This window comes from Hyaena hyaena, unplaced genomic scaffold (genome assembly GCF_003009895.1).
Source record: "Hyaena hyaena isolate Hyena2069 unplaced genomic scaffold, ASM300989v1 scaffold_1023, whole genome shotgun sequence".
NCBI lineage: Eukaryota > Metazoa > Chordata > Mammalia > Carnivora > Hyaenidae > Hyaena > Hyaena hyaena.
Genome location: NW_024081653.1, coordinates 532,462 through 554,742, shown reverse-complemented (window position 1 = coordinate 554,742; position 22,281 = coordinate 532,462). Strand labels below are relative to the sequence as shown.

The window sequence follows — 22,281 nt, the reverse complement described above, 5'->3', positions numbered from 1 at the left end:
TGGCCAGAGGGCGGGGACGGGGCGGGGCCCGCGGAGACAAGAAGGCGCGCCCCAGGCTCCCAGCATCGGATCTCGGCTCAGAGTGCTTTTGGGCGTCGGGCAAGATGGCTGCTCGCGGCCTGGGCCGCAGCCTGGGAAGATTCCTGTGCAGCCCCAGCTGGCGCTCGGGGAAGCCGGTGAGGCCGCTGCGCGGGGTGAGCGCCCCCGCCGCAGCCACCGCGCAGCTCGGCTCGTACCAGGCGCAGAGCGTACAGGCGGCCCGGGAACCGGCAGCTTTCTGGGGGCCGCTGGCGCGGGACACGCTCGTGTGGGACACCCCCTATCACACCGTCTGGGATTGTGACTTCAGCAGCGGCAAGATCGGCTGGTTCCTGGGAGGCCAGTTAAACGTGTCTGGTGAGTGGGCTGCGGGGGACCCAGGGCGCCCTCAGCTCACGCGTGCCGAGGGGACTTAACGGAACCTGGCGGGCCCGGCGGGTCAGGCCCCACGGGAGGCCCCTCTTCCCGTCTTCTGCTAGTCACACTCTCGACTGTGGCGCGTCGCCACCCCCGCCCCATCCCACCTGGCCAGGGAGGCTCCAGCGGCCACTGCCACTCCGCGCCCGGACACCACCTTCCCAGCTTCCGCACGTGCCTGCGGGGACACGGCCGGCCGTGAGCTCGAGTCGCCCAACGCCTGGCCTTGCCCCAGCGCGGCTGTTTTCGAAGTTTAACTACCAGGTTCCACTGCACTGCGGAGCGTGCGCCTGCGGAGCTGCGGGCGACCCCTGGGCCAGGCTGGGGTGTAGGGCGTGGGGCGCAGAGGTGTCGGTCAGGACTTCTCCGCTCCTATCCCTGGGGGAGCCAAGAAACGAAAGATAAGCGTCTGACTTGTCACCGCCAGTTGCGGTGCCCAGCGACTGACTTGACTGGGGAGAAACTGCCCATGTAAACAAAGGTAGGAGTGGAAGGCATCTGGGTAGGAACAACAGTAGCCAACAGTAGGAATCAGTTATTTCCTTGATCCTGGGTCTGTGGGTGGGAAAGATGGAATGGGTGTCTCTTGACAGTTTCAGCTGCACCCAGAAGACCCACAACTTGCTTTAGACCAGGTGGTGATTGAGACGCCAGGAACCAGCTTCCTATCTGTGGAGACTGAATCCACTATAGTTTTGTTAAGATTTGGGATAAGGAAGTGGAGGCAGTAGCAGCCAGGCAGAGTAGGCCTGGGGTTGGTCTGCTGGGGCAGGCTGGGACTTGGAGGCAGGTGTGGTGGTTAGAGGGTCTGCCTGCTGTCTGGAAATATGGCGTTAGATGGGGTCTGGGAGGTGTTTAAAAAAAGAGCCTGCAAGTCTTCATGGCAAGGCTGTGCCTGGGCCTAAACTTGGAGGGTTGGATCTGGTGTCTGACCCAGCTCCACCAGGTACTGCTCAATTTTTCTACTCCTCAGAGCCTCAGTCTCCTCCTGTGTAAACTGGGGGTGCTAATGCCCACCTGCTACTCTGGTTGTCAGGACAGAGTGCCAGAAGGTATGGACCAGTCCAGCATTTATTGGTGATCAATAGTAGTAGTGATTTTAACTTATATTCTGAAGTGGCCATAAAATTATAGGTAGTGCCTGGCAGTTATTTTTCCAGCAAAGAAACTTAAGGGAACTTTGAGCCATATATATATTTTCTCATATTGTACATTACTTTGCTGGTTTAATCAAAAGGAGTCACTTACTAGATAAGTGTTTTCTCTAAAATTGAGTCAGCAGTAAGTGTCCTTGAACTAAGTCGGAAAAAAACCAAACCCTTAGGTTCACAAAGTTGGTGGAATGTGACTTTTAAGGGGAGGAAAGTGATTTACAGAAGGAAGGCACTGAAAGTGCAGCTCCTTAAGGCTGCTTTTGGACATGAAAGGCTTGAGTCTGCTGTGAACATTCATGATTAGCTTGTGTGCACTTGCAGCCTCTCACTCTTTGATAAGACAGTGGGGATGGACCTCACAGGGCAGGTACTTAGGGCCTGGTGAACCTCAGTCAGTCAGGGCTGGGTGTGGTCAGCAAGCAGTTCTGCTGCCTGTTTTTCCTTCACTTATTTCTCCTTTATGGCTGCGAAGCCAGCAGCTGACCTTCAGGAAACTGTTGTGCAGGACACAGCCTTTTGCAGGTTCCTTCCTCCAGTGTATATGGCTACCCATTCATTTGTCAGGGATCTCTTTGCCCTTTGACAGTGTCTGTAGACTACAGAGGTGACAGTATGGAAGAGAACAAGGTCAGGCCACAGCTGCCCTGAGTACCACCTAGAAAGTTGTGGCCTGATCTGTGTGATAGTCAACACAATGATGGCTTGTTCCAAAGAACCATTGCTCTTAAAACTGCCATTGCCCCTCCAGGGGGATCTGTACTAGCAGTTCTCAAAGTGTGGTCCCCAGACCAGCAGCATCAGCATCACCTGGGAATTGTTTAGAAACAGAAGTTCTCAGACCCCATCCTAGACTGTCAGAATCAGAAACCCTGGGAGTGGGGCCCTGCCCTGCTTATTATTAAGCCCTCCAGGTGCTCCTGATGCACATTCAAGGTGGAGAACCACTGACCTATCAAACCCAAACCAGGGCAGATGAAGGCACTTCTGAAATGGGCAGGATTGGGATTAGTGTCCTGGAGATGACTCTGCTGAACAAACAAAAATGGTATATGAGTGGGGCGCCTGGGTGGCTTAGTCGGTTAAGCGTCCGGCTTTCGCTTGGGTCATGATCTCGCGGTTTGTGGGTTCGAGCCCCGCGTCGGGCTCTGTGCTGACTGCCAGCTCAGAACCTGGAGCCTGTTTCAGTCTGTGACACCCTCTCTCTCTGACCCTCCCCTGCTCACGCTGTCTCTCTCTCTCTCTCTCCTAGAAATAAATAAAAATATTTAAAAAAAAAATGGTATATGAGTGATGCAGTACAGTTTAGTGGTCCTAGGTGTGTCTAGAATCACACCTAGGTTTGATCCTTACTTTCCCCTTACTGTTCTTTGTGTGCATCTCCTCCTCTGTAAAATAAGTATAGTGTGTAATTGAACTCTGTTCTAATTACTGTTGTTGCATATCCACCACCCCGTTTACTGGCATAAGGTGGCAACCATTTTATTACTCTCGCAGATTCTGTGGCTCAGGACTTTGGACAAGGCCTGGTGGGGATGACTTGTTTCTGCTCCTGAAGGCTCTCTGGGCTGTTGCATCTGCCTTGCTTCTCAGTTCCGAGTCTGGGGCCTGGGCTGGGATGACTACCGGCTGGGCTCAGTTGGAACTGTGGCCTAAAGCACCTACGTAGGGCTTGTTACAGCCTGTTGCTGGGCCTAGGGAATGCTGGTGACCAGCAATTTCAGAGACCAAAGCAGAGGCTGCTAGGCTTCTTCTGGCCAGGAGTGAACAACCTGGGGATACCTGGGGCTGTGGTTAGCAGCAAGTGATAAGTGAGAGAACTGTACCCAGTCACTGGCTTTTGTTATTTATTAATGGATCATGAGGAAACCTGTGACCTTGAACTTGGCCTTCAGCAGTGTTACTGGGAATGCTGTTTTCTCTGAACAAGACCACAGGAGTTTGTATCTGATCAGTCTTGGATAAGCAGGAAGCAGGCTTGGGAAGGCTTGCAGGTGGTCGACATGGCTCTCAAAGTCCATCCTGGGGCTCTGGGATAGCTAGATTGTTAGGTGGGGTCATGGTGTTAGAGGACCCCTGAGAAGGGCAGATAGAGTTCCCAGCCTTCAGTGACTTGCTTCTATTACATTTACATAAAAGTGCTTCTAAAGTTTCTATGGAAAGCTGAGATCTAAGAAGAATTCTAAAAAGGATTCTTTTTAAAATATTTTTAGTTTAATTCCTAAATAGTTAATATACAGTGTTATATTAGTTTCAAGTGTACACTATAGTGATTCAACAATTCTATACATTACTCAGTGCTCATTGTGGTAAGTGTACTCTTTAATCCCCATTGCCTATTTCACCCCTCTCCACACCGCCCCTCTGATATTTACAAATGACATAGCTGATAAAGGGTTAGTATCTAAAAAGGATTTTTACCAGTCTTTGAAATTTGGCCCTGTCTTTTGCAGGGCTCAGCAGATAAAAGTTTTTGCTCTGTGGCATATAAACTCAGGATGTCAGGAAGTTGCAAATGCAGAACTGGAGGGTAATGATGTGTGTTGCTTTCAAAACACACAACTAAATTCTGTTTTCTAAACACCAAATTCTGAATCAGATTTCTTTAAAAAAATATGAGTTTTCTTACTTTTAAGCAAGGGTGTAGAAAAACTATTTTTAACCAGAGATTTCTGGATGCTTTTTGGAGCATGAATTGCAGCTGTGGAAGCCACTTGCTATACTTTTCTCCTCTTTACAATTCCACCTCCCCTAATTCAGAAGGCAGATGCACTGAGAATGGAAGATGCTGCACTTCTATGGTCCACTTTTCTCTCAATGGTTAAAGTAACTTTTCTAAAGTCTTTCCAGGAAGTCTAAATGAAAGTGTAACCCCAGGTCTTAGGAGGAGTGCCCTCCTAAAGAGACTGAATTCTTCCCAGTTGTCAGATGCATGACTTACTTTAAATAGCAGATGCTTCTGGAAAGTTGGCAAATAAATTTATGACTGATGTAATCTCTTAAAATGTGCCAGGGAGATTTTCTATTTAAAGAAAACCCATTGTGAATCCCTTTGTGAATATTAACTACCTCATTTCTTTTGATTAAAATTGAATTTCTGTATGTGGGTTCACTTAGAGTTTTGGAGGGGGAGGGATGTACTTAAACATCTGACAAGAGTTCTTGAAAATTCCTATATAAGTGTGTGCTATCTTTACAATGGAAATGATAATCCTATTGTAATCTTTTTTTAAAAAAACAACTCAAAACCCATGAACCACCAGCAGGCATTTGCTTATCTGTTTGCAGAATTGTGTTAGGCCCCTAAGTAGATCACTACTTAGGAAAACAGTGGAGCCTCATATCATCTTGTCCTCATGACACCAGTGTGAAGTGATTGGTCTTCCCATTGTACAGATGTGGAAATGAAGGCTCCAACTTATGTATAGTGATGAACAGTATGGAAAATGCCCCAATGCCACAGGGCATGCATTCTGCCTGGAGATGAACCAAAAATAAGTAAGCGACCAAATCCGCACTGGGATAACTTGCTTAAGATTTTTCTAGCTGCTAAGGGGAGAATTATGATAGCACCCCTCCCTACTACCCCATGATAAAGGAATCTTAGGCACATGGTCCCTGTCCTCAGGGACTTGTGACCCAGATGGGGAAGGATTTAGCAGAGTTAGCATTATGTTCCTGAGTGGGGAACCACTGGGCAGGTAAGTAAGCATTAAATGGTGTAAGCCACAGAGTGACAGGGAGTGAGAGGTCACTGTGTGCTGGGGAATTGGAAAAGGTGGTGTTTGGCTGAGCCTTAAATTGACCTAGGTCCTTGCCCACTTGTTTTTGGAAATGGAATTTTCTTGTCCCACTGCCCAGTTCTTTTGGTAGAAGCTTGTTTTTAAATGTGCAGAAGTGGGGTGCCTGGGTGGCTTATTTGGTGTTTGATTCTTGATATTTACTCACATCATGATCGCAGAGGTGTGGGATCAAGCCCCTTGTTGGGCTCCACACTGAGTGTGGAGTCTGCTTAACATTCTCTTTCAGTTTCTCTGTTCCTCTCTCTCTGCGCCCCTCCCCCATCAATAAAAAAATTAATGTGAAGGAAGAATTTCCTTCCTTTCACCCCCACCCCCCTTCTTTCTTTTCCTCCCTGCAATGAAGACTATAGTGGGAACCATATATATGTGTTAAAAGCCAACACATACATGGCATTTTAGGACTACTGTCATTCAGACCCTGAGCTGTTCTTTGTGTACATGTTTGTGTCATCTGAGTGGGCAGCTGTGGAGGGTGCTTCTCTTGGGAACACAGCAGCACCATCTGACCCCATGCTGGAAACCCTCAAATGGCATCTAATTCCTATCCTCTCTCCGAATCAGGAGGCATTACTCCCACGATGGATTAGGAAAGTGAGATTTAAATTAGATAAGCAGAGCACTGTCTGTGGTTAGTGAATGGTTGGACAGGGTCCAGATTCCAGAGCATGGGTTTTCCCCATGACTCCAAGCCGCCATCCAGCAAGGGTTTGGCCAGATATCTTACAGAGAATTTTATTTTTTAAAATAATTTTTTAATGTTTATTTATTTTGGAGAGAGATGGGAGGGGAGGGGCAGAGAGAGGGAGACATAGAATCCAAACCAGGCTCCAGGCTCTGTGCTGTCAGCATAGAGTCTGATGTGGAGCTCGAACTCATGAACTGTGAGATCATGACCTGAGCTGAAGTTGGACACTTAACTGACTGAACCACCCGGGTGTCCCGGATCTTTAATTACTCCTGTCCTCAAAGGAAAAAGAAAGGTGCCCCTGTCCACCCCAATCTGGAATAGAAGTGTGTAGGTGTATGCATACACAGCCATCTGCTGGGGCAGGGTCCTGAACTGGCAGCGGCAGCAAGTGGGATCTTACTAGAGGCAAAGATGCTCATGCCCACCGGACCTGCTCATTCAGAGACTCAGGGTGAAGCCTCACCATCTCTGTGCTAACAAGCCCTCTGGGGATTCTGGAGGATTCAGAAGTGCTCATTTAGATTAGACAGAGACCTTGAGGGATAAAGCCACAGAGACAAGAGGTCTATTCTTTCTGTAGTCATGGAGCCCTTTAGACTCCAATGTTGCCCTCCAGCCTGAGGACTTGAATAGTCTGTCCATCATTCAGAGCTGTGGTCCTTCTTTACTCTGTGCTATGGGTTAAGCTGCAGAGGTACAAATATTTACAGGACATTGGGTCCCAGCCTACAGAGAGGCAGCAAGTATAAACGTCTCAGGAAAAGTTAGAGGGAGGCATGAGGTCCACAGGGTGTGAAGTGCTTTGTGAGAGTGGGAACATACAGGCCAGATCTGCAGGAGTGTGGGCACCAGGTGAAAGGCAGCAGTAGGGACAGTGCGACAGTGTCCCCCAGGCAAGGAAAAACATAGCAAAGGCCCTGAAGCAAGAAGGAGCTCACCAGACTCTACATGGCCAGTGGGGAGAGGTAGATCATGTACATCCTTGGCGGCTGCTAGTTGAACACTCCCTGTGTGCAGGGAAGGCATGTAGGGGACACTGCACCCGGGGCTCAATACTTACTTGCCTGGATTCCTGCCATCCATCAGCCCCAGGAAGATGGGGAGACATGGCTGGTCTCACTGGCCATCCATCCACATGCTGGATTCCTAAAGTCCATCTTGTGGCAGGTGTTCCTTCTCTACTTTCTGCAGCTCTGCTTTTTTGCTTGGTGTAAACCAGGTACAGGATGTCCTGCTGGGGTCTGAGGCTATGAGGGTCTTGGCTCGAAGCTGGACCATCCCTAATGAGATAAGAATATCTGGTGCCCTGGCTGCTGTGGGAACAAACAATGCCAGGAGATGAATCCTGGGTGAGACATCATGTGTGGTTTGTGGCCCTTTCACTGCTTTCTGGCCGTGGCTTTGGGCAGGTCACTGGACCACCCAGAACACCTGGTTTTCTAGGCATCTTAGCTGCCCACTTTTCAGGGTGACTCAAAGGGTCAGACTCAGAGTGGGAGAAGGTATTTTAGAGCAGGCATCTTTGTTTGGCATGCACACATTTCAGGGGATCGTTTATGGGGTAGGTTTGGGGTGAGGCTAAGAGTTTGCTCTTGTAACTAGCTCCCCTGTGATGCCTGGAATAGCCAGGGGCCAACGAGCATTCATGCGCACATGGGAGCAGCCCCCTCCTCCCACTGGACCACCCATCCCCACACAGTGCACAGCTATAACCATCTGCGGATTCTCAGCTGGGCACTTTCAGGCTTGTTGTGACCTGCCCAGGGTCACTTTATCTTGGTTCATCACTTAGGTCCTTCAGGGCCTGAAAACAGGGGTGGGGGGAGCATTGGGCTTGTGTTGGGGGATGGAGATGTGGGGATGTAGGAGGGAGGAAGGGCAAGGCCCTCCTGTGGGGCAGTCACTGCTTTAGTTCCTAGACTAGGGTGTGACCTCATCTGATGATTGTTCAAGAGAAGCCAGAAATCTGTGGTTTTAGTGTGAAAACTCTTGATTTCTAAATTTTGGACTGATTGAGACACACACACATACACACACACACACACTGATGTCAGGTTTCTTGTGTAAACCCAGGTTTTGCCACCAACCTCTTTCTCAATTTGACTTCTTTTTGTGTTTTCTTTCTGCTATTTTTTTCTTTTTTTAAAATGTTTATTTATTTTTGAGAGAGAGAGAGAGAGAGAGAGAGTGTGTGTGAATGGGGGAGGGGCAGAGAGAGAGGGAGACACAGAATCTGAAACAGGCTAGGCTCTGTGCTCCCAGCACAGAGCCTGACATGGGGTTCGAACTCATGAACTGTGAGATTATGAACTGAGCTGAAGTTGGACACAACTGACTGAGCCACCCAGGTGCGCCTCTATCTGCTGTTTTTATGGCATTTCTTCTCTTTTGTTTTTCCAGTAACTTAAAAAAACTTTCCTGTAACAGTACTATCAGTAATTTTTCCAGATGACTTCTATCTTTATTAAATTTTCTGAAGTATAACTTGTACACCTGTTAGGAGCCAGAAAGTTCAATTTTATTTATTTATTTATTTTTAAGAGAGAGGAGAGAGAGAGAGAGAGAGAGAGAGAGAGATAGCATGCACAAATGTGGGTCCAAGGAAGGGGCAAATAGAGAGGGAGACAGAGAATTCCAAGCAAGGGAATTGATGTGGGGTTTGAACCTGTGAACTGTTGAGATCATGCCCTGAACTGAAATAGAGTTAACTGACTGAGCCACCCAGGTGGCCCTGAAATTCTTTTATTATAAGAGTAAATGATTGATAAAATAACCCAAGAGGGGGAAAATGTAATTCACACACACATGCAGCTAAAGTATGCAAATATTTTCACATGGGTTCACTCTGTCAAGAGTTACAAGAATCACATAATCTTTTTTTTTTTTAATGTTTATTTATTTTTGAGAGAGAGAGAGAGACAGAGCACAAGCAAGGGAGGGGCAGAGAGAGAGGGAGACACAGAATCTGAAACAGGCTCCAGGCTCTGAGCTGTCAACACAGAGCCGGACGCGGGGCTTAACCAACTGAGCCACCCAGGCGCCCCAAGAATCACATAATCCTTTATGGGCATGTGCTCTCATAACTTTCGTCAGAACAGTTAATAAATATCAAGAGATGTTTATTAAAGTCGCTGTAGCTCACTGCATAGTATTATCAGTTGATAACAGTACCTTGCATTCATATAATGGCACTACAACATTCAGTCTTTGTATTTGATTCCAATCATAGTTTTGTGAGTTACCCGTGGTAGATAATGTATCTCCCATTTATATGCTAGGATTTTGATTTGGAGAAGATAAGTAACTGCACTCAAAAGAAAAAAAAAGAAAAAATTTATATACCTGGACGCTGGGGTGATCCTGAAGACCCAGTGGGCAGAGGGACTCCTGGCCCCAGAAGCTGTTTGTGGTTTTTGTTTCTCCTGCTGAAGGGGGAGTGAGTAATGAAAATCTGGCTGTGAGAGCTGATAGGAAAGGGTTCCTGCATGAACCAGATCTAAGCTCACCTTGAAATCAAGAGTAGTGAATAGGATGTTAGCAAACAAACCTGATCCTACTAATCTTTGGGCTTACAGTAAATCGTCAGAACTGACCTTCTGTTTTTGCGGGCAGTCATGTGATCTGAGCTTGGGTAACAGAGTGGGCGGGAAGCAGAGCCTTCCAGAAAATGAGCATGGCATTTCCCCATCATTTCATCACTTGGAGCAGAGGCTGGTTTGTAGGGCGCTGGCTGGACATCCGAGAAAGGATATGGACTCCAGAGCCTGCTGCATGAACTGTGCACTGAACCCAGTGGCCTGTTGTGTTAAGCATTCTTTCCAGCATCTCAGGTTATAGTGCTCAGCCCCAGATGCATGTTAGAACTACCCAGGGAGCCTTGAAAACCATGGAACCAATTGGGTCAGGGTCCCTGGGGGTGGCCTGGGTGACACCCTTGTGTGGCCAGAGTTGGGCCCACAGGTATGAAGAGCCTGCTTCAGAGTATTAACAAGGTATCACCTGCACTTGTGAAATCCTATTTGTGTATTGTTAGTTTCATTTTGCAGGCTCTGACAAATCACCTTTCTTGCAAGGAGATAGAAAGAACACTTACTTTTGAGGATGGTAGGGTCCACCTCAGTGGAGAGTAGCCCAAACCACAGCAAACCAGACCTTAAAGGCACCAAGTGTAACATCCATAAAACCTGTTTTTTTGTGCAGTTAATTGCTTGGATCAGCATGTTCAGAAGTCCCCAGAGAGCATCGCTTTGATCTGGGAGCGGGACGAACCTGGAACTGAAGTGAGGATCACCTACAGGTACTGTGTGTCCCAGTGCCCAGCAGGATCTTCTGGGCTTTTACTTCTCTCTCTGTCTGTGGTACACACCAGAACCAAATATGTCTGCTGGGCTGCTTATAGGAGCAAGATTGCCCAGCTTGGGGGAAGGCTGCCCTTGTTCACCTTGGCAATACTTGGTGCCATTAGGTTCCCACAGAAAGAACTAGGTCTTCAGCAATTGTACCACTAGGTACTTATCCAAGGGATACAGGTATGCTGTTTTGAAGGGACACCTGCACCCCAATGTTCATAGCAGCACTATCAACAATAGCCAAAGCATGGAAAGAGCTGAAATGTCCACTGATGGATGAATGGATAAAGAAGATGTGGTGTATATATATACACAATGGAGTATTACTCAGAAATAAAAAAAAAAAAAAAAGGAATCTTGCCATTTGCAATATGTGGATGGAACTAGAGAGTATTATGCTAAGCGAAATTAGTCAGAGAAAGACAAATAACATATGACTTCAGTCATATGAAGGCTTTAAGATACAAAACAGATGAACATAAAGGAAGGGAAGCAAAAATAATATAAAAATAGGGAGGGGGACAAATCATTAGGAACTCTTAAATATGGAGAGCAAACAGAGGGTTACTGAAGGGGTTGTGGGAGAGGGGATGGGCTAAATGGGTAAGGGGCATTAAGGAATCTACTCCTGAAATCATTGTTGTTCTGTATGCTAAATAATTTGGATGTACACTAAAAAATTAATTTAAAAAATGCACTGAAAAAAAAGAGAAAGAACTGGGTCTTTGGACACAAATATGACAAATGTTCAAGGCATGGGGAGGCTTTTTGCACAGTGCTGTGTGCTTCTGTCTGGTTCTGAGCAGGAGGTCATCTGAATATCAAGGGGCATGTTTCAGCTTTGGAAATGTTCTCTGGTCCCAGGAAAGTAAACATGAATGCAAGCTAAATAAAATATATGCTGAAATAAATAAATCTATTTAGCATCTTTCTCCCAGTGCTCTGAGAGCAGCCCCATAAATAAGATCAAGCCATTTCAATAGGGGTCTTCCTGACATTTGTATTCAAGTCTTTAGATAAGTGCTCCACACATTCCATGTGTCAAGCACCTTTTTGGATGTTGTGTGCGTGTTGAGGGTTTGAAGAAACCCCCTGTCCAGGAACAGTAACCTGTCTTCCTAAAGCACTGACTCCTGCTGGAACTGCCTTGCTCAGGGATCTTTGTGGTCAGTCATTGCGGGGCATTGGTTTCCCCTTCCCAGGGGGGAATCCCGCCCCCTCTGCTTAAGCCTAAATTTATGTTTACAATGTTATCTCAGACCCACTGTGAATCTAAGTCATATGTCCTTTATCACCATCCACCCATCACCATCAAGTGATGATCACTCTCCTGGTGGGCAGCTTGTGGCTTTTCTCGTCCAATCACCCAACAAATTTCACCGAGTGCCACTGTATCTGTCAGGACAGGCTGGATTATGTTGTAGTAACAAACAATCCTCAAATCCATGGTAGCATGTGGCTGGGTGGTCACTTTAGACTGAATAGTCTGAGGAAGTGACTCTTGAGCTGAGGTCTTGTTGCCAAGAAGGAGTAACCAAGATTGGAGGAAGAATTCCCAGGCCCACCCAAGACCTCGAATAAGCCCAGGTGTCCAGGAAATACCTGCAGCTGGCAAGGTAGGAGTGAGAGGGGGCATGGTAGGAGGAATGTTCAGGGAATCAGGGGGCCTGAGAGCAACAGTAACTCCCCTGCCACTTGGGTGACTTGGGGGCCACTGGGAACCCCCAGGTTTCTGTTTGCTTCTCAGACTCAGGTTTTATCACAGACCAAATTCACCAAACCTGGTAAAAGTTTACTTAAGTTTTGGATGCAACAAGGTAATGTTTGTTAATCTGCTGCAGCTCCTGGTAGGCACCACCCTACTATCCCCTGACCTCAACAACCCTCGGCTGTCTCAGCCTTTACCAGTGCCTGCATCGTTTGTTGACCTGTCTCCCCATCAGCCTGTACAGATAAACCTCTTGCCTCCGTGCAGCCCACCGGTCAGCAGCATTGACCCCTTGGAGCCTTGGGCCCCATGCTGACAACTGAGGCAGAACCCCAGGCCCCTATACACACTTGAGTTTGGGGAATACTGTTCTAACAAACAAACTGTCTTCACTGTTCATTACTATTATTGGCCCAACTTGATTTAAGCGTGATTTTTTAGTAAAAGATTAAGACTTTAGGGGTAGATGGGTTTACCAACTGGTTGCTGGAGATAAGCTGGCCCAGTGATGAACCATTTTCCTTTTATACCTGCCTCAGGTGTGCCTGGACCCCAGGGATACCTCCTTGGCCTGGACCACAGGGATACCACACCTAGTTAATGGTCAGCAGTGTTAAGTGATCCAAAAGCTGGGCTTAGTCTGGTCTGCTGAGATGTGTGGTTAAATGTAAGCCATGGGGGAATTTTCAGGACTGCAGCCAGTTTGTTTCAGTTCCATTGCACCAAAGCAGCCCCAGGCAAGGGATACACTTACGAGCACAAGAGTATTTATTATTCTCTTTCTAAAAATAAGACTTATACTGAAATGGTTTTATAAACCTTAGCTGGGCTTAGTACCAGATAACTGCTTCTAGACGCTGTTTGAGTAAGAAGAGAAGTGTGTGTACAGGTTGTTTATAATCGCAGCTAGTTTTTGAGAGACATGGGTTAATTATTCTCCTGGTCATTTTAGGTTTTTGACATGAGATTTTCTTTCTCCCTGCTCAGAGGAAAGCCATCTAGACATTGGTGCTGGATGTCCTGCCAACATATAAACTGCCACTAAAATAAAGTACTTTCCTGCCCAGTGTCTCATGTGGTGGCAGCCAAAGTGGTTTTGTCAGTCTGAAGACCAATTTCCAGAGTTGGAGCCTGAGCTGTTTCAAGAAACTCTGTGAGGCTGGGGTTCTCAGAGGCTGGTGTGCTGGGGACCACACCCACCTTGTTTGGAAGTTGGGGGTGGCTGCTGCAAACTCTTCCCCTACCGTGACCTCAGACACAGAAGGTAGCAAGTCGGTGAGTCCAGGACTCACCCCTGGGACAAGCACCGTGGGCTTTGCTCTGGACATAGAGGAATTTGCAATCTGCCATTCTAAAGCCATTTCCTGCTGGCTGGGTGAACTTGTGAAGCCCTGTAATTTCCCATCTGTAGGATGGGGTACTTGTGATAACCAAAGTGATTCCACCTGTAAGCACGGGGACATAATAGAATGTGTTGGAGGTGAAAGTAGTACTTATTTTTTATTTTTATTTTTTTAACATTTATTTATTTTTGAGAGAGAGATATGAGTGCAAACAGGGAGGGGTAGAGAGAGAGGGAGACACAGAATCCAAAGCAGGCTCCAGGCTCTGAGCTGTTGGCATAGAGCCCACACAGGGCTCAAACCCACGAACTGCAAGATCATGACCTGAGACAAAGTTGGACGCTTAACCAACTGAGCCATCCAGGTGCCCCGAAAGTAGTACTTATTAAATAAACATGTTGATGATTATGGTAGCTGCTACTGTTCATCAAGTACTTTCTGAGCTCCAGAAATGTTTTAAGCATTGTACCTAAGTTATTTTATTTAAATACCACAGCCTGATTACATAGGAATTATTATTGTTCTTATTGTTATTTCCAACATTTTGTTATGGAAAATTTCATAATTTGACAATTTTCAAGTAGCGCACCTACTGTCTAGCTACCATGTAAATTCTACCCTTAACATTTTACGATGCTTGTTTTTATCACATGTGATTTGTATATCCATCCCTCCATGGGTCAGTGCATCTTATTTTTGGATACATTTCATAGTAAGTTAAAGACATTAACACATATTCCCTGAGTAATTTGACGACGTAACATCAACTACAGTTATTTGTGTGTTTATCTTCTCTCTTTTGACGTGAAATTTACATACAACAAGATGCACACATGTGCGTTTGCTGAGTTTTATTCAGTGTGTATACCTGTGTAACCCAAACCCCTATGAGATACATAACAACGACCACTGTCCCAGAGGGTTCCCGTGCCCCTTCTCAGTCACCATCCCTACCCTCCTGAAGCAACCACTGTTCTGATCTTTTTCCCAAATAGGTTGTCAAAGCTTTATCTTCCAGATAAGGAGGGGACTCAGAGAGAAGAATTGATCTGTCCAGGGGCAGAGAGTGGTGGGGTCATGTCCCCAGCTGGCACTATCACCTGCTGCAGCCATTATCAGCAGCCCCATTGGGGCCCAATGATGGAATCTGTCAAACAGGCCTATGCAGGGCCTCTGCCTGGGGTTTAGCTCATAGGGAATGGTCACTGACATGTCTCATTCCTCAGGAGTCCAGAGTCTCTCCCTCCTGTGACTGCTAACTTTTTTTGAGGAGGCGTGTTCCTGGAGAATCATTGTAGAACTTGTAGCGGGCACAAGTGACACCTCTATTCTGCTCACCAGAATCTCCACTATTCATCACACGTCTGGGCAGATACACACGTGGTGCACTCACACATATGCATTTTGAGTGTGCTTATTCTCCAGGTACTTTTCTACAACTTACTTTCTCTTTGTGTTTGGGATCTGTCCTGGAATGTTCTCTTGGGTTGCACATAGGGTCCTGCCACCTGTTCTGGGAGCTGTGCCCTGTGTTGCCCGTACATGGACTCTGCTATTCCTAACACTGGCACATATTTGTAATCTCACCTCCCTTGGGTAAGGAAGGCCTGACAGGATGGGCTTCAGGAATCCTGGGGAGGCCCTGTGTCCTCACCTGCCCCATCAGTTCCTTCCCTCTGTGACACCAGCTGGCACTGGCTCCAAGGAGTACCCTGTCAGATGGATCAGGAAGCTGCAGGAATGTAGTCAGCAGTGCAGGTGGGCCCTGGGCTGGCAATGGGGCTGTGGGAGGAGAGATAATCAGCATGGTTCTGTTGAGCTCCCTCCTTCAGAGATATGGCACTTTTTCCCACTGGGAAGTGAAGGGGCAGGAATACTTTGCTTGGCAGGGATCAGCCTGGGACAGCCTGCATGCATCTTCCAGGAAAGAGGGCAGACTGTGACCTTAGGCTGGAGCCGAGGCCAGAGGGCTGCCCTAGCCCACCTTCCAGCCTACCTTTACCCAGAGAAGAGTGTTCAGAGCCAGCTGGAGGAAGCTGTTCTATCCTAATGAACCAGCAGACTTCAGACCCTGGGCCCCTCCTGCATCACCTGAGGCCAGGCATGGGGGGCTTGAGGTCTCTGCAGAGACTGCAGAGGCCAGCTGGGGCATGGATAAGTCAGGTGGCTCTTTGAGGCTGTGCAGCCAGATGGCACCCTAGGCACTGCACCTTTTGATTGTCCGTGTGTCCTTTTCTAGCATAGTTCCTTTTTAGAAGATTGCCCTTCACCTCTAGTGCAAGTGGACAGATTCTAGAGGCCCTTGGGGATGGGGATGTGGAACACAGATCCCTGTCCTCAGGAAGTTGGTGGTGAGATATGAGGCTTCAAGATCACTGTCTGCCTGGATCTTGGAGGTCTGGGTTAGGGATTTCTAAAGCTGGGGATGGGCGAGGGCATAGAGTGGAGCAAGCTGAGGTCCTGTGCTGGTGTCACCCCATGGGTGGGGTGTATGTGGGTGCCCTGAAACATAGGTGACAGCAGGTTGTGGGTGTCTTAGAGTATTTCCAAGGCTCAGTTCATCTTTTGTCTGAGTTCTGCAAAAAGAGGTCTGAACTTGAACTCTAGCCCAGAGCTTAAGAATTTTAGCCCTGGCCAGCTCTGTGACCTTGAGGTCTGTCACTCTGGGCCTCAGTGTCCCCAGATGTAAAATGAGGGACCAGATGAGACCTATGCTATTCCAGCACTAGCAGGCGTGGCTCAGTGTGGTAGTCACGATCACAGTTAATAGAGCTAGACGTCCACAGGCTGCACCAAAAAGAGCAGGTATTGTATTGGGTGTGCCCACAATGTGAACTGAGTTTAGTTTTCACTGTGGGTCAAGGCCCTGGAGGGGGTGATTTCTGTGGCTGTTATATCTTCTTACTGATACAGAGGAGTGAAAGGGGTGTCAGGCCTCCTTCTACCCTGCCTACCTCAGAACCCCTGGGTGGGCATCGAGGGGATGGACAGCTTTCTTCCTGGACTTGGTGGGGAGACACTGGGTGTTATTGAGACTCTACACAGCCTTGTGCCTAATGTGGAGGGCCCACAGAGAATACAAGATGTGGTCTGGCACCCCTCTCTCTGAGGCAGCTAGACCAACACACATAGAGTTGGGGCAGGCCTGCAGCCTGGAGGCACCTCCTGCACAGGCTTCTTTGTTTCCTTGGCCCTGATTGTGACAGAAAGGAGGGTCCCTGTGGGTGCCAGCAGTAGGAAGCAAGACTCCAGCATGGACACCCGGTTGAAGCAGGCTTTGGGGAAGTTCTGAGGAGTGCTGGATTTTGAGAGCACAGGAGGGAGCAGTGTGATGATGAAGGTAGAGAAACAATGGCTGGTGAGTGTGCTCTAGAGTGAGGTGGACTGGGAGGGTGGTGGTAGACAGACACCTGTGCTCCATGCCTGCTCTGTCCTCTGGCTGTGTATGACTTCGAGCAAGTCATTCTACCTTTCTGACTCTCTGTATCCTCATCTGCAAAATGGAAACATCTTTCTCTTCTGATGGGTGGCTGAGTGTGGAGCATGGGGGATAAAAGCCCAGAACAGGGTTTGGGATGATGAGGAGTTTGCATTTGATGATAAAAGGCATGGAGTGGCCCTGTGGAGTGGTGTTTTCAGAGTGAGGACTTCCCCTTGGGAGAACAATCTCTAGTCAGCTAAAAGGCAGCTCCTCCTCCTCCTTGTGGGCCTGACCCTTGCTCCTTGCTCTTCTCCTTGCCCCCAAATTAATTACTTAAATGAGGAAACTCCTTTATTAAAATATTAGGGCAATTGAAGGGATGGATCCTTAATGGACATAATGAGGTTGATGGGTGAGGTGCTTTGGGGTAAAACAGCCCTGTGATTGGTGAAGTTTCCCATGGCATGGGCCATCTGTCATGTAGGGCAAAGTCAGTTTTCTCAGTGAGCTCCCCTGGGTATGGGGAGGAGAGGTCAGAGGCCCTGGGCTCATGTGCTGTGTTCTGGCTTCCTTGACTAAGAAGAGGGAGGTGCCCTGGCATACTCTTTCCCCTGATGACCTCTGAGTAACTCTGATTGCAAAACTTGGTCGGGAATCTGCATGCTGACTGCCAGGATCTAGTAGAAACCCTGGGTCACTTGGATTGTGCACTTATCCTTCCTTAAGACTTTGGTTCCAGGTGTTGAAGCTGGGAAGGGTTTTGAATCTTTCTATACATGATCACTTATTGTTCTTGTTCTTCTTTTGGACCAGCTAGGTATCTTGTATTTTCATATTTTAGAATGGCCAAATCTTGGGACTACAGCAGGAATAATGTACCCCGGGAGTGTCTACCTTTATGGCTAGGGAAACCTCCTTGATGGGGATCCTTCTGAGAATTTTCTGGGGGCAAACAGGAGCAGAGGTTTACTTCTGGGAACACACTTAAGCAGTTGCCTCCCTTGGAGCCCTCTTCTGCCATGCAGGGGCTATGGGGGATGGCTGGGTTGTGGGAGGTGGAGGGGCACAGCCTGGTGAGGGCACGGTGCAGGCCCTGGTGTGGGAATATGGGAGGAGAACACATACCTGAAGGGGCTTGATGCATGCTCCTGAGGAATGGGGACAGCTCTCCTGCCACAGCTTGGGGAGGAGTCTTCTAAGACTAGGCATTATTATTTCTGGGTTTTTTTTCTTTTCTGCTCTGGAGGCTCAAGACAGTGGGATGAGCCTGACTTATAGTTTCACCGTGGGTAGCACTGTGGTGTCATGTGGCCTTGCCCCATGTCAGGACAGCACTGTGGGCACAGAGAACAGTGGTTGAACCTCCTCACCTGTCCAGAAGTGCACACAAGGAGGGCTGCATCTTCATTTCTGTCCCCTCTCCCTCCTAGTGCCCACTTCTTCTCATGTTAGGTGGATACAGAAGGAAGGGATCACCATGAGGTTAGACATGCTGTCCAATGTAGAGTTATAAAGTTACATGCAGTTAGAAGGGAGTGGGCCCCTGGCTGGCTGGGCCCCTGGGGAGGGTGAGATGCATGGCCCTCCTGGCTGGGAAGCACGTATGGCACTGTACTCAGCCCAGTCGCAGCATGGTGTCCCCTGCAGTGCTGGCATCTGGGCATCCAGTCTGGGGCAGGGCTGAGAAGAGGGCCAAGTGGGTAGGTAGCATGTGGGTTTGCCCTGCGGTGCCCTTTCCTGTGCCTAGCCCTGTGTCCAGGCTCCAATGCTTGCCAGGCTGGATCCTTCTGTCTACTGCCTGCCTGGAATGAAGGGTACCAGGAGCAACTCTTGGGAAGGTTCCTGGTGACTGGGAATGGGGTGTGCCAGGCCTCCATCCTCCAGAAGTCACACCTGACCCTGCTGTCTGGGGAGAGCCCCTGGCTGACTGGGCAGGAGCTCACATTGATGATCTTAGCTCATATTCATGGTCATCCTTGGTTTTAAAGCCCAGGACCTGATGTCCAGCGAGCTTCTGGGATAATCAAACTTACCCACCTAGAAAGGTCAGAAATGGGGTTTGAGTTCAGCTTTGTCTGGCTCTAGCTGATATACTGAGGAATATGAGTCTACTTTCTCCATCCTGAAAGATGAAGTGACAGTGTAAAGGGAGCCCTGGCTGCTCTGCAGTACTAATTTGGTGACAGGCCGGACTCCTGGTGGTTCCTGGTGGTATGTGCAGAGAGAGGGTGAGCTCTGCTGACGATAGCCTTTTACTGACCAGGACCCTGTGTTCCCAGCATCTGCCCCTACCACCCGCTGAAGCACATGCACATTAAGTGCTGACATCAGCTAGGGAGGAGGAGGTTCATCAGTGCCAGTGGACTCTCAGTGGCCTTGAAGAGGGACAGGATTCAGCTACAGAAGAAGGCGAGGCTAAGGGCTGTGGAGCTCTGCCGCGACTGTGGGACGTGAGGGGCAGGGAGCAGAGTGCGTGAGGGGTGCTCTGGGCCTTGGAGCACCTTAGAGGCAAGGGTGGGGGATGCCATGAGTGCCGGGGGAGGGGTGACAGAGTGACAGAAGGGTGCCATCAGAACGGGCTGGCTGGCCTGGCACTCTCTTATCCTTCACTCTTTGTCCTGGCCCTATTCTCGGACCTATTCTTCCTCTTGGCCCTGCCCAAGACTGTCTTGCACTTCATCTGAATGTGGTAACAGCAGGTAGTCAGCTTTGAATGAGAGGCTTGACAACTTCCCACCAACAAATCCACATACACTTCCTCTGAGAGGCCCAGAGTGAGGTTTCTGAGCCATTAGCAGATAAGGGGACTCATTTGGACCAGCATATCCCCATTCTCCCTGCTGGTTCTGCTTGGATGAAGTCTTGGGAAAACAAGCTTTGACTGAGTTAATGTGGCAACAAGGACATGGAATTTGGAAGAGGGCATGCGAGGTCCTATCAGATGCAGACATTTCAGAAATTCCATGTGGTCTCCACACCTCAGTGATGTGTCACTCTGGGATCATCTAAACCAGTGATTTCTAGCTCAGGGAATGTCTGACTCTCCTGAAGAAGTTTCCAACAATAAAGACCCAGCCTTGCTTGGGCCCTGCTGAGTCAGTATCTCCGGGGGTGACTGGGAACATTATTTGAAAATACATCTCTGGTAATACAGCTGCTTGCACCCATTGTAGGGAACTTATCTGTCAAGCTGTAGAGAAGGGATGTCAGTGCTACTCTTTTAAGCAGAAAGGGAGCTTACACAGAGTGCTTACAAAGCCTTTGGGCAGACTCTAGCCCCCACCCCCTGGGACAATCAGAATGGACTCAGGAGACCCCACAGGCACTGCTGAGTGCTCAAAACACACCACTGTGGCTCTAGTCTGGGGCCAGGAAACCACCATTTTGTTGGCTCAGCTGCTCAGTTCTCTTGACATCTTTGCAGCTAGTGGAATCTCTCCTGGAAAACCCCAGCATCTCCTGAACTGCAGCAAAGCAGCAGCCCGCATTGCAATCCCTCCCCATGTGCAGCTACCTGGTGCAACCTGAGTCCTACACAGAAGCCAGATGAGAGGTGTCTGCGGTGGCGAGTGCATTCTGAGGAGGCTGGAACAGATGCCGAATGAGAGAAAGTCATGGTGATCGCACGCAGGTCTAGTCCAGCATGAGTATTTGGACCCTGATTCTGCTTGATTCCTGTGTGGTTGAATGTAACAGTATTAGGACTGGGCCTGTAACTGCCCAGATCCCAGGCCACTCAGGTGGGGCCTGGTGGTACTTCCTCCTGGTGCAGGTGACCAAACCCTCTGACTCACTCCTGTGTGCACACAGCTTTTCAAGATCTGCTCTAACTAATAGGCTCTGATCTTTACCCTGTCACTCACTTAGTCCTTCCACCAAGGTAGGCCCAGCTAGATGTGGATTCATTGGAGGACAGGCCATTTTCTGAAAGGGCAGTCTTCTATCCTCACTTTATAAACATGTTAGTTTTCTGGACTTTAGGACTAAACTGTGGGACAGTTTTCCAGTCTAATGTTCTACTTGAGGAGATCCTTGGCATGTTACCAGCTGGTGCAAATGGGGGTACTTTTGTGGACCTGCAAAAGGGTGCCCCTCAGAAAGGTATGCAAATGGCATCCTGGGGTGGGTGCCTTCGAGCAGGGCTGAGCTGAGCAGCCATCTGCAGGGGGCCTGGTGACAGGGATGCCATGGAGTATATGTGCACAGTAGGGGGAAAGCCTCAGGAAGCCCAATTTCTGCACTTACACAGAATGCAGGGCCTTAAACCCAGGGTCAGGGAGACTGGCCTGGAAAAGGAGATAGCTTGAGTGGAATAAAAGGGGTGTGCATTTTGCTCTTCCCTTTCCTTCCAAATGAATGATTTAAATTTCTATTAGCAATTATTTGTTAATTATTAAATAAAATAAGTTAAATAAGCTAACAGCAATTACTGCTTTTATTAAAGAAACAGTTGAAATAACCCTTACAGACAGCCTCCATGGGGGTCACAGGCAGCTTTTGGGGTGCTGAGTGCTCATGAAGTGAGTTCTGGTGTCACACGAGTTCCCCCTCCTGGCCCCTTGCTCAGTTGGTCAGTAAATCTTTTTTTTTTTTTTACAAATAGTTTATTGTCAAATTAGTTTCCACATAACACCTAGTGCTGATCCCCACAAGTGCCCTCCTCCATGCCCATCCCTCCTCCCCCCCACATCCATCAGTCCTCAGTTTTTCTCAGCATTCAAGAGTCTCTCACGGTTTGCCTCTCTCCCTTTCCCCCACCATTTCCGCCCTTCTTCTCCCCCTTGTTCCTCAGTTAAGTTCCTCCTAATCCTCCTATACGTGCAAACATATGATATTTGTCCTTCTCTGCCTGACTTATTTCGCTCAGCATAACACCCTAAAGGTCCATCCATGTTTCTACACATGGCCAGATTTCATTGTTTCTCATTGCCATGTAGTATTCCATGGTATAGATAAACCACATCTTCTTGATCCATTCATCAGTTGATGGACACTTAGGCTCTTTCCCTGTTTTGGCTATTGTGGAGAGTGCTGCTATGAACACTGGGGTACATGTGCTCCTATGCTTCAGCATTTCTGTATCCCTTGGGTAAATTCCTAGCAGTGCTATTGCTGGGTCATAGGGAAGTTCTATAGTTAGTTTCCTGAGGAACCTCCACACTGTTTTCCAGAGGGGCTGTACCAGTTTACATTCCCAAGTTGGTCAGTAAATCTTGTTGGTAGCTGGAAATCCTTCATGGGGGAAATATTCACACCACAATAATTGGCAAAGGCTATAAATCAGGGTTTTCTCCCACCCCCGAGATAATTCGTTATTGAACATTTGGCAGCACAATAGTGTGTTTCATGGATCCCCTTTTCT

At 48.3% G+C, this 22,281-nt stretch overlaps 1 protein-coding gene across 2 annotated transcripts in view; it reads left to right on the top strand.

Moving 5' to 3' along the window:
• The first annotated feature begins 48 nt into the window (after window positions 1-48).
• ACSS1 (acyl-CoA synthetase short chain family member 1) overlaps window positions 49-22,281 on the top strand; it is a 55,003-nt gene continuing 32,770 nt past the window's right edge. For both annotated transcript variants that reach the window (XM_039221811.1, XM_039221812.1), the window contains exons 1-2: window positions 49-396; window positions 10,299-10,395. In XM_039221811.1, the coding sequence (XP_039077742.1) occupies window positions 105-396; window positions 10,299-10,395 (389 nt within the window). In that variant the 5' untranslated portion in view covers window positions 49-104. The remainder of the gene's footprint in view (window positions 397-10,298; window positions 10,396-22,281) is intronic.